General features: G+C 42.6%; 1 protein-coding gene across 1 annotated transcript in view; it reads left to right on the plus strand.

The window, feature by feature from the left end:
- The first annotated feature begins 8,898 nt into the window (after window positions 1-8,898).
- Window positions 8,899-17,065, plus strand: part of LOC135468955 (cyclic GMP-AMP synthase-like receptor 3) — a 91,598-nt gene continuing 83,431 nt past the window's right edge. Inside the window, exon 1 of the mRNA XM_064747448.1 lies at window positions 8,899-8,948. Coding sequence (XP_064603518.1) covers window positions 8,935-8,948 — 14 coding nt within the window. The 5' untranslated portion in view covers window positions 8,899-8,934. The remainder of the gene's footprint in view (window positions 8,949-17,065) is intronic.

The raw sequence follows: 17,065 nt of genomic DNA on the forward strand, positions 1-17,065 counted from the left end.
TGAAGGTCTTCATTTTTTAATGACTTGCCCGCTAGCACAGTTGGTAGAGCCTCCTCTTCGGGAGCGGTAGATCCAGGGTCAATCCTGGGTCGAGTCACACCTAAGACCTTAAAAGAGGAAGTTGCAGCTTCTCGCTTGGCGTTCAGCATGATGGGGATAGTGCAAGGACAAGGCTTGCTTGTCTTCGGTAAGGCGTCTCAGTGAAGCAGCACTAGATAAAAGAGCGATGGAAATCCGACCTGCTACAAGGAGACATATTACAAGTACTCTATGGACTCCTTCGTCATCATGTGACTGAAAAATTATTAAGTACGTTAAACCCAAAGCACGCATGCACTTTTAACTGTACACCCACAGGACCACTGATAGTTTTGCCTTTAAAATGCATTCAAAAACTCAATATTTTTGTTAATAAAGATCATCAGCTAGTAAAACGTCAGGATACTTGGTATAGTTTTCCGGTTATGATAAAAAAAAAGGAGCTAAAGCAGGTATGCCGGAGTTCAAGCCGATATTGCCGGTCTATGCGGTGTCACTTCAGGTTACCTTTATGGAATGCATGTATAGATACATAATCATCTTAATCAGAAAGCCTACATTCTTCATAAACATTAGTGCATTGTAAGTACACTGTACATCATATGTATGTAGATGTGCCAAACGGAGTAAATCAACCTTTGGGCAATATTTGATGGCATGCATGACTACTGGCATGAGCGATACAGGCCCGACGCCATCTACCTAATGTGAATTTTCCGATGTCAATCATCTTCGCCGTTCAACTGCCCGAGACACATCTGCGTCCAACTCTGTAGGGCTGTGTTTACATATACTATCACAGTCCTGTCTTGTTCCATAAGCTTACCTTGAACACCTCTGTACTTTCCTTTGGGGGCTTTAATATATTACTGCTGGGCACCAAATAATTTGTCTGTCAGTAGTCATAGTCGTCTCAGCTATCGGATCAAGGTAGGTGTTCCCATGTGTCATCACTAATAAATTCACACAAGCACGAAATTAGTGGAAACTGGATAAATTCTAACTCCAACCGCCATATTTGAATGCATACAGCACATATGACGGAGATAACTACTGACATCACCAGCAATTAGTATATTTTGTACATTCTTTAATTGTTTGAGAAATTCTTTTGTTCATCACTGCTGAATATGGGTTCCCTCTGTTTCATTACTGGTGAGACTGATCCTAAACAATTATCCAGTATGTGTGTCAAAAGGTCTAATTTGCCTAATAGTGGAATGATAATTGCATACATCATTCGCTTCACTCTGAGGAGTATGCATTCAAACATGGCGGTGGGTGTGTGGATGAGGTGGGGGGCGGGGGGGGGGGGGGGGGGAGTTCTCCATGGCCGTAAATGGAAATGTCTGTCAACAATCTGTGGATAGTCGTGAGTGGGTGTGCCCAGTTTCCTCCCACCAATATGCTGGCCGCCATTGTATAAGTGAAATATTCTTGAGTACGGCCTAAGACATCAATCAAATATTTTTTTTCATTTGAAAATACATTTCTTGATTCTCAAATACAATAGACCAATATTAAGACATATAAGATTTATATTTTTACCAATTTTGTACTTGTATTTGTTTAATTACATCATTAGTCTTGGACACCATAGAGATGGCTGGGGTAAGCCATCAACCGTGGCAATTTAGTAATGAAATTTTAAAGTGAATAAATTTTTTGAAGTGATGTCATAGCTGCTAAGAACCAGTCGCCTGCACGCTCTTTAGTCACCTGACTATGGAGTATTGGCGGTGAAAACAAACCCAGTGTAATCCAGGCGAGGTAGGACTTGAATAAGATTTTAGCATGAATAATAAAATTATGGCCTTTAGGTAAGATTTTTTTTTTTGATCAGAATGTGCCCAACCTTCAAATATGATAGCTTCATAGCCCTGTAGTGCTTTAAACTTTAGAAATAGAAAAAAATCTAGGTTCATATGTGATTTTCCACCTGGTCCTTGCGAAGAATCCAAACGCTATGAATGAGCGAGATATGTTGCACAACTGCTGGATTTCGATCTGTGTGTCACACGCTGAGGCCATTGGTTGTAAAAATCACGTGGTTGATAGTCATGCGCCATCGCTTGTCTTCTGGTAAGGTGTACAGCCATCAAGTACTACGCATAGACGGAAAGGATCCAGGAGAAAATGGCAGTAAACAGGTATGATATTGTGTCATCTATTTATCCTGATTCTAATTTAGGTGTTATATTATACATGGGATTTGATAATGATGGTGTCAAGTGGCGTTTTGAAAGAAATATGGATCAAGAAGGCTTATATTTTTAGAGGCCTACTGAAAAGACTGCAAACGAAAACGAAAGTAAATGGCAGTGGCTACGTGTAAACTTCCAGGCACACCAGAATGCTGTTTGTGTGTTGCAATATAGGGACAGCCAAGGGTCAGCTTATGCCAGGGAATCTCAGACAAAATAGCCTACATATTTGTCCTTTTAAACGAAAGGTCGTATATTTGGGGCGATAAAGCGGTGTCTCACCAGTTTCGTGTTTTGCGTGTGTCACTCATTCCGGAAATTGTACGTGTGGTCTTTACCAGGGTTTGTGTGTCACCAGTTCTGTGGTTTCCTTGTGTCACACACTCAGGGATTTGTAGGCCCTATGTGTCATCTTCACCAGGGTTTGTGTGTGTCACCAGTTCTGTGGTTTCCTTGTGTCACACACTCAGGGATTTGTAGGCCCCATGTGTCATCTTCACCAGGGTTTGTGTGTCTCACCAGTTCCGTGTTTTGCGTGTGTCTTTCATTTCGGGATTTGTATGTGTCATCTTCACCAGGGTTTGTGTGTCTCACCAGTTCTGTGGTTTGCGTGTGTCACTCACGCACAAATTTGTATGTGTCATCTTCACCAGGATTTGTGTGTCTAACCAGTTTCGTGTTGTGCGTGTATCACTCCTTTCGGGATTTGTATATGTCGTCTTCACCAGGGTTTGTGTGTGTCGCCAGTTTGTGGTTTGCTTGTGTCACTCATTCCGGGATTCGTATGTGTCATCTTCACCAGGGTTTGTGTGTCTCACCAGTTTCGTGATTTGCGTGTGTCACACACTCACGGATTTGTATGTGTCATCTTCCCCAGACGACACATACGCGTGTGTACGCGTGTCACACACTCACACTCTTCACCAGACGACACTTACGCGTGTGTACGCGTGCCAGACTCAGGGATTGCTATGTGTCATCACCAGTTTTGTGGTTTCGGTACGTGTGCCACTCACTCAGGGGTTTGCATGTGTAGTCTTTACCGGGGTTTGTGCGCTTTACCAGTTTTGTTGTTTGCCTGTGCCACTCACTCATTGATTTGTATGTGTCGCGTTCACCAGGATTTGTGCGTTTTACCAGTTTTGTGGTTTGTGTGTGCCATTCACTCATTGATTGGTATGTGTCGGCTTTACCAAGTTTTGTGCGTTTTACCAGTTTTGTGGTTTGTGTGTGCCACTCACTCATTGATTTGTATGTGTCGTCTTTACCAGCTTTTTTGACAGTCGTATGCTTCGGCTTGAATATTGATCAATATTCTCCGTTAAAGATCATTTCGCCGGTAAGATTGTTGGCTCTTATTTTGTTTTATTTTTGTTTCCTGTACAGACAAGAGCTTCAGCGCATTCTTTCCGAATTGTCGGTGAAGATTCGAGTAGACGAGGAGGACTTGAAGAAATCAAGAAGAACAATGGAGGGTGTCACCCAGACGCTGCTTAAAGGCTTACAAATGCAACATGGCATCGTCCGTAATTTTCAATACACCGGAAGCTCATATGAAGGCACCAAGATTATACAAGCTGACGAGTTTGACGTGATGGTTCTACTGAATGGAAATATGGAAGGAGGTCTGCAGATTGAAACTAGGACGCCAGGTTACGCAACCTTGCAACCGAAGAAACCATCGGCGGCTATATATTCAGATTTTTTGGTTTGCGACCATAGGTTTTTGAGTCCTGGAAAAGTGAGGCAGCGGTTCACAGGAATGGTGCAGACACAGCTGAATAAGTTGAACTTCCCTGTACCAGTGAAACTGTTGGCTCACGGACCGGCTGTCATGCTCAGGATAGAAGACAAACACCATATCGTCGATGTGGATTTAGTCCCAACGTTTGTTGTAGACGACCAGTTCTATGTGGCCAAACCATACAAGAGTTACGCTGACAACCCAGAACGCAGTATTGGCGGGGTCTCTAACTCCCTATTCTGGCGTCAATCCACATCCCTTGACGAGAAGAGCATGTTATCAACAATTGATCGCGACCAGGGCTGCCGACGTAAATGTTTGAAGATCCTGAAGTACATGCGCACTAGGGATGCCACGCTGAGTCGCCTGACCTCATTTCATTTCAAGAACCTTGTGCTGCATCATGCCGCCGACGGGGACTGGAGGGACGCCAATATGGCGGAAAGGTTCCTGGGTTTGTTGCAGAGCTTGTGTACTTGTCTAGATGGCGGTAACCTGAAGCATTACTTCATACCCCCAGTCAACTTGCTAGACGGGTTCGGTGCGAACGTCATCGCCAACCTCAAAGGACGCGTAAGACGGCTGACGAGCAGTGACCAGGCAATTCGACATCTTCTACAGTAGGTGAGCTGGGTTCAGCACTCCAGGCACGATGTCAACAGAAATTATGTTAGGATGTAACGTGTGTTTCACATACTGTATCACCACACCACGAGCTTACAGTGTGTTACGGGAGAACAGATCACGGGTTGATGTCAATATCAAATCAAGATAGGCCTGACGTGTTATATATAGTGGTCTTAAATAAACTTCAGATGGTGATTCTTCAATTTGTGCCTCTCCAATAGCACTAGCAAAACAGACTAACAGATTAAATTTATGTTACCGGAGTCAACCATGGCTGGACAGTTTGGTTAGGAATTACAGCAGTTTGCTTAAAGTTATGGGCTTCTTAACGCCCCAAAATACCGTTTTCTGTCCAGATATAAGTAATATTGAACAATAATATATATCTTGCTCCTTACTTGCAATTTATTAACCAAATAAAAATGAATAAAATTATAGTCTGACTTGTATGGACAGGTGCTAATAATCTAAGGACGAATCTAACGCCAGGAAGTGTCTGCTATCAGCTAATGACACAAGTGGATAACTTGTTGAACCAAAAGATGACAATCTTACCAGACAGACAGACAAGACAAGCGTTTTGGACCGACTGACAGTCCAAAAACATGACACCCACACTAGATAGACAAACAAGCCAACAGAGATAGCGTGCTGGACTGACAGGTACTCAAAAAGTTGGTATTCATACCAGATGAACAGACAAGCCAACAGGAGCAACGTGATAGACAGGCAGTATACAAAACCTGACATTGATACCAGATAGAGAGGCAAGACAACAGAGACAACGTGATGGACAGACCGTTTACAAACCAGACATCCATATCAGACAGACAGAAAAGCCAACACATATAATGTTTTGGACGGACAAGGAGACAAGCCAACGCAGATAACGTATTGGACCGACAGGCAGTACACAAGGCATGACCTCGACACCAGATAAACAGTCAAGACAACAGAGACAAGGTGGTGGACAGACAGTCCAAAATCACGATATCCATGCCAGACGGACAGACAAACCAACAGAGATAACGTGTTGGACCGACATGGTTATTGCCAAACTCTGAATGGGAAAAATTTTAATGATTTCATCAGAGTAAAGCTCTGACTTGATTCTCAGACTATACTGCAACTAACAACTGGTTCCTTCAATGAGTATCTGAACATGATGTACCGGTATCCACTCAGACTTTTATTTGACATCACCAGATGTCTCGATTTTTCTTGTGTGCAAGTGAGATTTCTTGACACGTGCATGTAGAAATTTGACAAGTGCACGTTCCAGGACACCAAGGGTCATGCAGTTGTTCAACATTTGCGTTAGGACTTGGGATGAGCATAAACTTTGGCGCAAACTAAAGTAGCATTTACCTTATTTATTTATTTAAAACTTTAATGCAAACTAGAGTAGCATTTATTTATTTATTTAACTGATTGGTGTTCTTAAGAATATATCATTTATATGTCGGCGGCCATTATTTTGGTGGGAGGAAACCTGGCCAATGTTCATGGGAAGAGAGCATATAAACCCGATATCCTGCTTTGATAAAAGATACAACTTTTGTCAGTTTGGGGTGTGTCCATTTATTTATGTATTTGATTCTTGACTCAGCACTGAGAGAGAGGAGACCGGGGAGAACCCAGAGAAAACGCACGCACTCCGCAGGTTGCTGGGAGACCCTCCACGTACATGCACTGCCGGAGAGACTCAACCACTCGGCCTCAGACCTTGGTATGTGCGTTGCAGATTGGTATTAACTGCCAAGCCAAGTCAGTGATGCATGATACCAAGATCCTTTATAGCTTGAAAATGGAATAAAATAGCTATTTACAGAATTATGCAATGTGTGCATGTATTGTAATTGTCTTTGTAAACCCAGCTGTGAACAAGGTGTTATTGTGTGTGTATTGGGGTGGGGGTGGGGGTTGATATAATTCATATGTTGTTCATTAGATGGACTAACCATGTAACAAAAAGAAACTGAATATTCCTGTTAAAATTAACATTACCAAATTATATTTGCTAAAAAGAGCAGACCAGGTGTCCACAAAAAATTAGAAGAATTGGTATCTCCCATTCTGCTTTATGGGAGTAGATAGATCAGCTGAAGGTCTTCATTTTTTAATGACCTGCCCGCTAGCACAGTTTGTAGAGCCTCCTCTTCGGGAGCGGTAGATCCAGGGTCAATCCTGGGTCGAGTCACACCTAAGACCTTAAAAGAGGAAGTTGCAGCTTCTCGCTTGGCGTTCAGCATGATGGGGATAGTGCAAGGACAAGGCTTGCTTGCCTTCGGTAAGGCGTCTCAGTGAAGCAGCACTAGATAAAAGAGCGATGGAAATCCGACCTGCTACAAGGAGACATATTACAAGTACTCTAAGGACTCCTTCGTCATCATATGACTGAAAAATTATTAAGTACGACGTTAAACTCAAAGCACACATGCACTTTTAACTGTACACCCACAGGACCACTGATAGTTTTGCCTTTAAAATGCATTCAAAAACTCAATATTTTTGTTAATAAAGCTCATCAGCTCGTAAAATTGCAATATCTCCTAAACCAGTAAAGATAGAAAAAACATCAGGATACTTGATATAATTTTCCGGTTATGATAAAAAAAATAGCAGCTAAAGCAGATATGCCGGAGTTCAAGCCGATATTGCCAGTCTATGCGGTGTCACTTCAGGTTACCTTTATGGAATGCATGTATAGATACATAATCATCTTAATCAGAAAGCCTACATTCTTCATAAACATTAGTGCATTGTAAGTACACTGCACATCATATGTATGTAGATGTGCCAAACGGAGTAAATCAACCTTTGGGCAATATTTGATGGCATGCATGACTACTGGCATGAGCGATACAGGCCCGACCCGATCTACCTAATGTGAATTTTCCGATGTCAATCATCTTCGCCGTTCAACTGCCAGAGACACATCTGCGTCCAACTCTGTAGGGCTGTGGTTACATATACTATCACAGTCCTGTCTTGTTCCATAAGCTTACCTTGAACACCTCTGTACTTTCCTTTGGGGGCTTTAATATATTACTGCTGGGCACCAAATAATTTGTCTGTCTGTAGTCACAGTCGTCTCAGCTATCGGATCAAGGTAGGTGTTTCCATGTGTCATGTGGGTAAACCCACACAAGCATGAAATTAGTGGAAACTGGATAAATTCTAACTCCAACCGCCATATTTGAATGCATACTCCTCACAGCACGTACGACGGAGATAACTACTGACATCACTAGCAATTAGTATATTTTGTACATTCTTTAATTGTTTGAGAAATTCTTTTGTTCATCACTGCTGATTATGGGTTCCCTCTGTTTCATTACTGGTGAGACTGATCCTAAACAATTATTCAGTATGTGTGTCAAAAGGTCTAATTTGCCTAATAGTGGAATGATAATTGCATACATCATTCGCTTCACTCTGAGGAGTATGCATTCAAACATGGCGGTGGGTGTGTGTATGAGGTGGGGGGCGGGGGGGGGGGGGGAGTTCTCCATGGCCGTAAATGGAAATGTCTGTCAACAATCTGTGGATAGTCGTGAGTGGGTGTGCCCAGTTTCCTCCCACCAATATGCTGGCCGCCATTGTATAAGTGAAATATTCTTGAGTACGGCCTAAGACATCAATCAAATATTTTTTTTCATTTGAAAATACATTTCTTGATTCTCAAATACAATAGACCAATATTAAGACATATAAGATTTATATTTTTACCAATTTTGTACTTGTATTTATTTAATTACATCATTAGTCTTGGACACCATAGAGATGGCTGGGGTAAGCCATCAACCGTGGCAATTTAGTAATGAAATTTTAAAGTGAATAAATTTTTTGAAGTGATGTCATAGCTGCTAAGAACCAGTCGCCTGCACGCTCTTTAGTCACCTGACTATGGAGTATTGGCGGTGAAAACAAACCCAGTGTAATCCAGGCGAGGTAGGACTTGAATAAGATTTTAGCATGAATAATAAAGTTATGGCCTTTAGGTAAGATTTTTTTTTTTGATCAGAATGTGCCCAACCTTCAAATATGATAGCTTCATAGCCCTGTAGTGCTTTAAACTTTAGAAATGGAAAAAAATCTAGGTCCATATGTGATTTTCCACCTGGTCCTTGCGAAGAATCCAAACGCTATGAATGAGCGAGATATGTTGCACAACTGCTGGATTTCGATCTGTGTGTCACACGCTGAGGCCATTGGTTGTAAAAATCACGTGGTTGATAGTCATGCGCCATCGCTTGTCTTCTGGTAAGGTGTACAGCCATCAAGTACTACGCATAGACGGAAAGGATCCAGGAGAAAATGGCAGTAAACAGGTATGATATTGTGTCATCTATTTATCCTGATTCTAATTTAGGTGTTATATTATACATGGGATTTGATAATGATGGTGTCAAGTGGCGTTTTGAAAGAAATATGGATCAAGAAGGCTTATATTTTTAGAGGCCTACTGAAAAGACTGCAAACGAAAACGAAAGTAAATGGCAGTGGCTACGTGTAAACTTCCAGGCACACCAGAATGCTGTTTGTGTGTTGCAATATATGGACAGCCAAGGGCCAGCTTATGCCAGGGAATCTCAGACAAAATAGCCTACATATTTGTCCTTTTAAACGAAAGGTCGTATATTTGGGGCGATAAAGCGGTGTCTCACCAGTTTCGTGTTTTGCGTGTGTCACTCATTCCGGAAATTGTACGTGTGGTCTTTACCAGGGTTTGTGTGTCACCAGTTCTGTGGTTTCCTTGTGTCACACACTCAGGGATTTGTAGGCCCTATGTGTCATCTTCACCAGGGTTTGTGTGTGTCACCAGTTCTGTGGTTTCCTTGTGTCACACACTCAGGGATTTGTAGGCCCCATGTGTCATCTTCACCAGGGTTTGTGTGTCTCACCAGTTCCGTGTTTTGCGTGTGTCTTTCATTTCGGGATTTGTATGTGTCATCTTCACCAGGGTTTGTGTGTCTCACCAGTTCTGTGGTTTGCGTGTGTCACTCACGCACAAATTTGTATGTGTCATCTTCACCAGGATTTGTGTGTCTAACCAGTTTCGTGTTGTGCGTGTATCACTCCTTTCGGGATTTGTATGTATCGTCTTCACCAGGGTTTGTGTGTGTCGCCAGTTTGTGGTGTTGCTTGTGTCACTCATTCCGGGATTCGTATGTGTAATCTTCACCAGGGTTTGTGTGTCTCACCAGTTCCGTGATTTGCGTGTGTCACACACTCACGGATTTGTATGTGTCATCTTCCCCCAGACGACACATACGCGTGTGTACGCGTGTCACACACTCACACTCTTCACCAGACGACACTTACGCGTGTGTACGCGTGCCTGACTCAGGGATTGCTATGTGTCATCACCAGTTTTGTGGTTTCGGTACGTGTGCCACTCACTCAGGGGTTTGCATGTGTAGTCTTTACCGCGGTTTGTGTTTGTTGCCAGTTTTGTGGTTTGCGTGTGCCACTCACTCAGGGATTTGTATGTGTCGCCTTCACCAAGTTTTGTGCGTTTTACCAGTTTTGTGGTTTGTGTGTGCCACTCACTCATTGATTTGTATGTGTCGCGTTCACCAGGTTTTGTGCGTTTTACCAGTTTTGTGGTTTGTGTATGCCACTCACTCATTGATTTGTATGTGTCGTCTTTACCAGCTTTTTTGACAGTCGTATGCTTCGGCTTGAATATTGATCAATATTCTCCGTTAAAGATCATTTCGCCGGTAAGATTGTTGGCTCTTATTTTGTTTTATTTTTGTTTCCTGTACAGACAAGAGCTTCAGCGCATTCTTTCCGAATTGTCGGTGAAGATTCGAGTAGACGAGAAGGACTTGAAGAAATCAAGAAGAACAATGGAGGATGTCACCCAGACGCTGCTTAAAGGCTTACAAATGCAACATGGCATCGTCCGTAATTTTGAATACACCGGAAGCTCATATGAAGGCACCAAGATTAAACAAGCTGACGAGTTTGACGTGATGGTTCTACTGAATGGAGATCTGGAAGGAGGTCTGCAGATTGAAACTAGGACGCCAGGTTACGCAACCTTGCAACCGAAGAAACCATCGGCGGTTATATATTCAGATTTTTTGGATTGCGACCATAGGTTTTTGAGTCCTGAAAAAGTGAGGCAGCGGTTCACAGGAATGGTGCAGACACAGCTGAATAAGTTGAACTTCCCTGTACCAGTGAAACTGTTGGCTCACGGACCGGCTGTCATGCTCAGGATAGAAGACAAACACCATATCGTCGAGGTGGATTTAGTCCCAACGTTTGTTGTAAAGGACCAGTTCTATGTGGCCAAACCATACAAGAGTTACGCTGACAACCCAGAACGCAGTATTGGCGGGGTCTCTACCTCCCTATTCTGGCGTCAATCCACATCCCTTGACGAGAAGAGGATGTTATCAACAATTGATCGCGACCAGGGCTGCCGACGTAAATGTTTGAAGATCCTGAAGTACATGCGCACCAAGGATGCCACGCTGAGTTGCCTGACCTCATTTCATTTCAAGAACCTTGTGCTGCGTCATGCCGACGGGGACTGGAGGGACGCCAATATGGCGGAAAGGTTCCTGGATTTGTTGCAGAGCTTGTGTACTTGTTTAGATGGCGGTAACCTGGAGCATTACTTCATACCCCGAGTCAACTTGCTAGACGGGTTCGGTGCGAACGTCATCGACAACCTCAAAGGACGCGTAAGACGGCTGACGAACAGTGACCAGGCAATTCGACAACTTCTACAGTAGGTGAGCTGGGTTCAGCACTCCAGGCACGATGTCAACAGAAATTATGTTAGGATGTCACGTGTGTTTCACATACTGTATCACCACACCACGAGCTTACAGTGTGTTACGGGAGAACAGATCACGGGTTGATGTCAATATCAAATCAAGATAGGCCTGACGTGTCATATATAGTGGTCTTAAATAAACTTCAGATGGTGTTTCTTCAATTTGTGCCTCTCCATTAGCACTAGCAAAACAGACTTGACAGATTAAATTTATGTTACCGGAGTCAACCATGGCTGGACAGTTTGGTTAGGAATTACAGCAGTTTGCTTAAAGTTATGGGCTTCTTAACGCCCCAAAATACCGTTTTCTGTCCAGATATAAGTAATATTGAACAATAATATATATCTTGCTCCTTACTTGTAATTTATTAACCAAATAAAAATGAATAAAATTATAGTCTGACTTGTATGGACAGGTGCTAATAATCTAAGGACGAATCTAACGCCAGGAAGTGTCTGCTATCAGCTAATGACACAAGTGGATAACTTGTTGAACCAAAAGATGACAATCTTACCAGACAGACAGACAGAAAGACAGACGGACAAGCGTTTTGGACCGACTGACAGTCCAAAAACATGACACCCACACTAGATAGACAAACAAGACAACAGAGATAGCGTGCTGGACTGACAGGTACTTAAAAAGTTGGCATTCATACCAGATGAAGCCAACAGGAGCAACGTGATAGACAGGCAGTATACAAAACCTGACATTGATACCAGATAGAGAGGCAAGGCAACAGAGACAACGTGATGGACAGACCGTTTACAAACCAGACATCCATATCAGACAGACAGAAAAGCCAACACATATAATGTTTTGGACGGACAAGGAGACAAGCCAACGGAGATAACGTATTGGGCCGACAGGCAGTACACAAGGCATGACCTCGACACCAGATAAACAGTCAAGACAACAGAGACAAGGTGGTGGACAGACAGTCCAAAATCACGATATCCATGCCAGACGGACAGACAAACCAACAGAGATAACGTGTTGGACCGACATGGTTATTGCCAAACTCTGAATGGGAAAAATTTTAATGATTTCATCAGAGTAAAGCTCTGACTTGATTCTCAGACTATACTGCAACTAACAACTGGTTCCTTCAATGAGTATCTGAACATGCTATCCGGTATCCAATCAGACTTTTATTTGACATCGCCAGATGTCTCGATTTTTCTTGTGTGCATGTGAGATTTCTTGACACGTGCATGTAGAAATTTGACAAGTGCACGTTCCAGGACACCAAGGGTCATGCAGTTCAACATTTGCGTTAGGACTTGGGATGAGCATAAACTTTGGCGCAAACTAAAGTAGAATTTACCTTATTTATTTATTTAAAACTTTAATGCAAACTAGAGTAGCATTTATTTATTTATTTAACTGATTGGTGTTCTTAAGAATATATCATTTATATGTCGGCGGCCATTATTTTGGTGGGAGGAAACCTGGCCAATGTTCATGGGAAGAGAGCATATAAACCCGATATCCTGCTTTGATCAAAGATACAACTTTTGTCAGTTTGGGGTGTGTCCATTTATTTATGTATTTGATTCTTAACTTAGGGATATTTCACTTATGCGACTGTGGCCAGCACTGAGAGAGAGGAGACCGGGGAGAACCCAGAGAAAACGCACGCACTCCGCAGGTTGCTGGGAGACCCTCCACGTACATGCACTGCCGGAGAGTCTCAACCACTCGGCCTCAGACCTTGGTATGTGCGTTGCAGATTGGTATTAACTGCCAAGCCAAGTCAGTGATGCATGATACCAAGATCTCCGCCACATTCTAATTACGAAGTTTATACAGGTGTAGTTGAGCGATATCACTTTATACAGAAACATGAATCGCCTGAAGGGCTGTTGCCAAAACAAAGTCAATTCGAATAGAACTTGTGTCTCTGTACAGGTGTACGATTTATATCTTGTTACAGTTACTTTGTCGTCAACAAGCTGAATCTGGTGACTGAGTTCGTGGGCAACGCCAATACCATCCGACAGCACAATACCAATTTACACCTGTCCAAAGGTAATTTTAGTCAAGTAAAAGCTTGACGCTTTTCGTCATGGCCGATCGGAAGTTAGAAACAATGCGGCGGAATGCTGCAGAGGAGAAGCGTCTGGAAACAAAGCAATAATCTCTGTACAGTAAGTACAAAAAGAAGGTGGATCGGCTAGACCGAAGACGGGCCTCGCTCATGACTGAAATGGGCGAGTTACAACGTAGAACTCCGGACTTGGAGGAGCTAGATTCCGGCAGATTCATGTCACGACCACGATCATCATCTTTTAGAACAAAATCTCCGCCATCTTTGTCGCCCGTTTCCCAGGACAATCAGAGACGCACCTCAGTTTAACTGGAGGTTCCTCATATGAGCCATCGACCAAGGAGCTCTGGAGAGCTGCACACAAACAGCACCCGGCCCAAGACCGGGCGATAAGCGCATTCGTCAGTCAGAACAACAGTTCATTATAAGAGAAGTGTTGTGGAAGTGTACGGGATACACCAATCAAGCATCACAGAAGTTGAAACCAATATGAAAAGCTACAGCACACCACAGGGTAAATGTCAGAGAACACACTCCAATCATTCATGCATGCAATCAGGAGGTACTGGTGACTGACATGGGAAACATGAACCTTAAATTTCCATGTGAAACTAGTGACAGACATGTGAAACATGAACCTAAGATTTCCAAGGTGGTACTGATGACTGTGATATGTCCAACATGAACCTTAAATCACCAGTGTTAAACTGTTGACAGACATTTGAAACATGAACCTTGTATCTCCCATGTGAAACTGGTGACCAGCATGTGAAACATGAACCTTACATATCCAAGGTGAAACTGTTGACAGACACGTCAAACATGAATCTTCCATCTACAAGGTGAAACTGTTGACAGACATGTGAAACATGAACCATGTATCTGCAAGGTGAAACCGGTGACACGTCAAACATGAACCTTACTTCTCCAAGGTGGGTCACACGTAATATCTTAAAAAGGATGTTGTAATTCCCTCGCTTGGCGTTCAGCTTTAAATATGAACCTTACATCTCCAAGGAGATATTGGACAGACATGTGAAACATGAACCTTACATCTAAGGAGGTTAACTGGACAGACATGTGAAATATGAACCTTACATATCCAAGGAAGTACTGGTGACAGAGATAAGTGACAGATATGTGGAATATGAACCGTACATCTCCAGTGTAAAACAGGTGACAAGCATGTGAAACATGCACCTTACATCTACAATGAGGTAATGGTGGCAGACGTGTAACAAGACGCCTAGAAGATACCCGGGTTTTTCATCACTGAAAACTGTAAACTGCTTCTCTTAGCATGATTCCGTCCTATTTTCGTACTTAATATACTTTCTTAGTTTGTGTTATGCGTTGTTTTGGGAACTGACCTTGCGATTATTGACCTGAAATGCCCTTTTTGGTTGGCGGCTAGTATGCGAGGTGGTACTGGTGACAGACATGTGAAACATGAACCTTGTTTACAGAAGTACGAAAGATAACACCGTTACGGAAGTATTGGTGGCAAAGGTGTGGTACGGGGATTGCATGGTTACAGAAGTACGGGTGATAAAGGTGTGGCACGTGGATTGCATGGTTACAGAGGTATGGATGATAAAGCTGTGGCACGTGGATTGCATGGTTACAGAGGTATGGATGATAAAGGTGTGGCTCGTGGATTGCATGGTTGCAGAGGTATGGATGATAAAGGTGTGGCTCGTCGATTGCATTGTTACACAAATATGGGTGATAAAGGTGTGGCACGTGGATTGCATGGTTACAGAGGTATGGATGATAAAGGTGTGGCACGTGGATTACATGGTTACAGAGATATGGATGATAAAGGTGTGGCACGTGGATTGCATGGTTACAGAGGTATGGATGATAAAGGTGTGGCTCGTGGATTGCATGGTTACAGAAGAACGGGTGATAAAGGTGTGGCACGTGGATTGCGTGGTTGCAGAAGCACGAGTGATAAATTGTGACCCATGAGTATAGTAAATGAGCAAATGTGAGATATTGATCGAATTGCCATTTTGTTTTTGTATCAAACAATCGAAAAACAGAAGTTAACCGTTACATATATGTGAGCCTAATAATGCCCATATAAAATGATGTGTGACGAAGTGAGATACATGAATACATAACTTTACCTGCCTTTAACGGGAGCATATTGTTCTGTCTCTTTTTATGAATAAAGACTCGTTTAACTTTGAGATGACTTAATGGAGATGTCATTTCTTGTTTTCGGGCTGATCTATGCCCTAAGATCTGCTCTACGTCAGACGCTCGGAGCCTGGCCGAATGTATATAAGGACACTTAAATTATCAATGACTACACTTAAGAACTGAAAGATTGATAAGGTGCCTTTGGCCTGGTCACACGAGACGTTGATTTAATCCCACTCCTGGACAAGGGATCTAGATTCCCCGGATTCGCCTATACATGTACTTCCATATTTCCCAGAGTGGCAATGGTGCTTGATCTTGTTTATGTACATCACATGCGACGTCGGTAACACGCCAACATAGGGCGGTTGTAACATCAAGTACGTGAATGTCATGCAGATTACACAGGAGGCCACACATTATGGGATTAGCTGCAACAGTTAAGAGTACACGAGAGTTACAGAGTACACAGACTGGATCGGAAAAAAACACAGTCTATGTGGATTATAGAATACAGTGATTGTTTTATCTGATTTTTTTGACTGGTGTTTTACGCCGTACTCAGAATATTTCTATTATACGACGGCCGCCAGTCATGGTGGGAGGCCGCCAGTCATGGTGGGAGGAAATAATACACAGATTTTGACCAGTTAAAGCAAACAGAGTATGTTGCAGAATACGCAGACTGGGACTGGTTGTAACACACAAAATATGCTACAGAATACAGAGACTAGGATAGGTTGTAATAGGTAGGGTACGTATGTTACGGAACACATAGACTGAGGCGAGTTGCCGTAACAGACAGGGTAATGTTAAGTTACAAAATACGCATACTGGGACGAGTTGTAACAGACATGGTATGTTACAAGGTACACAGACTGGAGCCGGTTGTAGCACACAATGTATGTTGCAGAATACAGTGATTGGGACCAGATATAACATACAAGCTACATTATGTTACAAAATACACAGACTGGGTCCTGCTACAAAAATGTGAACCCCCGAAAAACAACAAAACACAGCAATATTTTATTTGACAATCATTTCAATCAATAAACCAATATTTATACTGTAGCGAATCTTAATTTAAAATAAACGACTTAAAACAAACGATATAAATAGCTCACCTGACATTTCTTAATGTGTGTACAATATTAAGTGTAAAGCACAAGGCAATTGTTTTGTCCCATATTCAGAGCTTGCAGGTTGATCACAAATGCACTGAAACTGCTCTAAAGTTCCATTCCTTCTGAACTACATGCACAATAAGAATGTATTCATGCTTGGGCTTTAACGCTTGGGGCCTACTGAATAATTTTTCAATCAAATTATAATGAGAAGTCATTAGGTGAGTGCACACTAGTTGTGTCTTGTGGCCCCCCCATATCCGTGCTGCCTAATAGCTGAGGCAACAACAAATGCAAGCCGAGGCCTCCGTGGCTCAGTTGGTTAC

This window comes from Liolophura sinensis, chromosome 6 (assembly GCF_032854445.1).
Source record: "Liolophura sinensis isolate JHLJ2023 chromosome 6, CUHK_Ljap_v2, whole genome shotgun sequence".
In the NCBI taxonomy this organism is placed as follows: domain Eukaryota; kingdom Metazoa; phylum Mollusca; class Polyplacophora; order Chitonida; family Chitonidae; genus Liolophura; species Liolophura sinensis.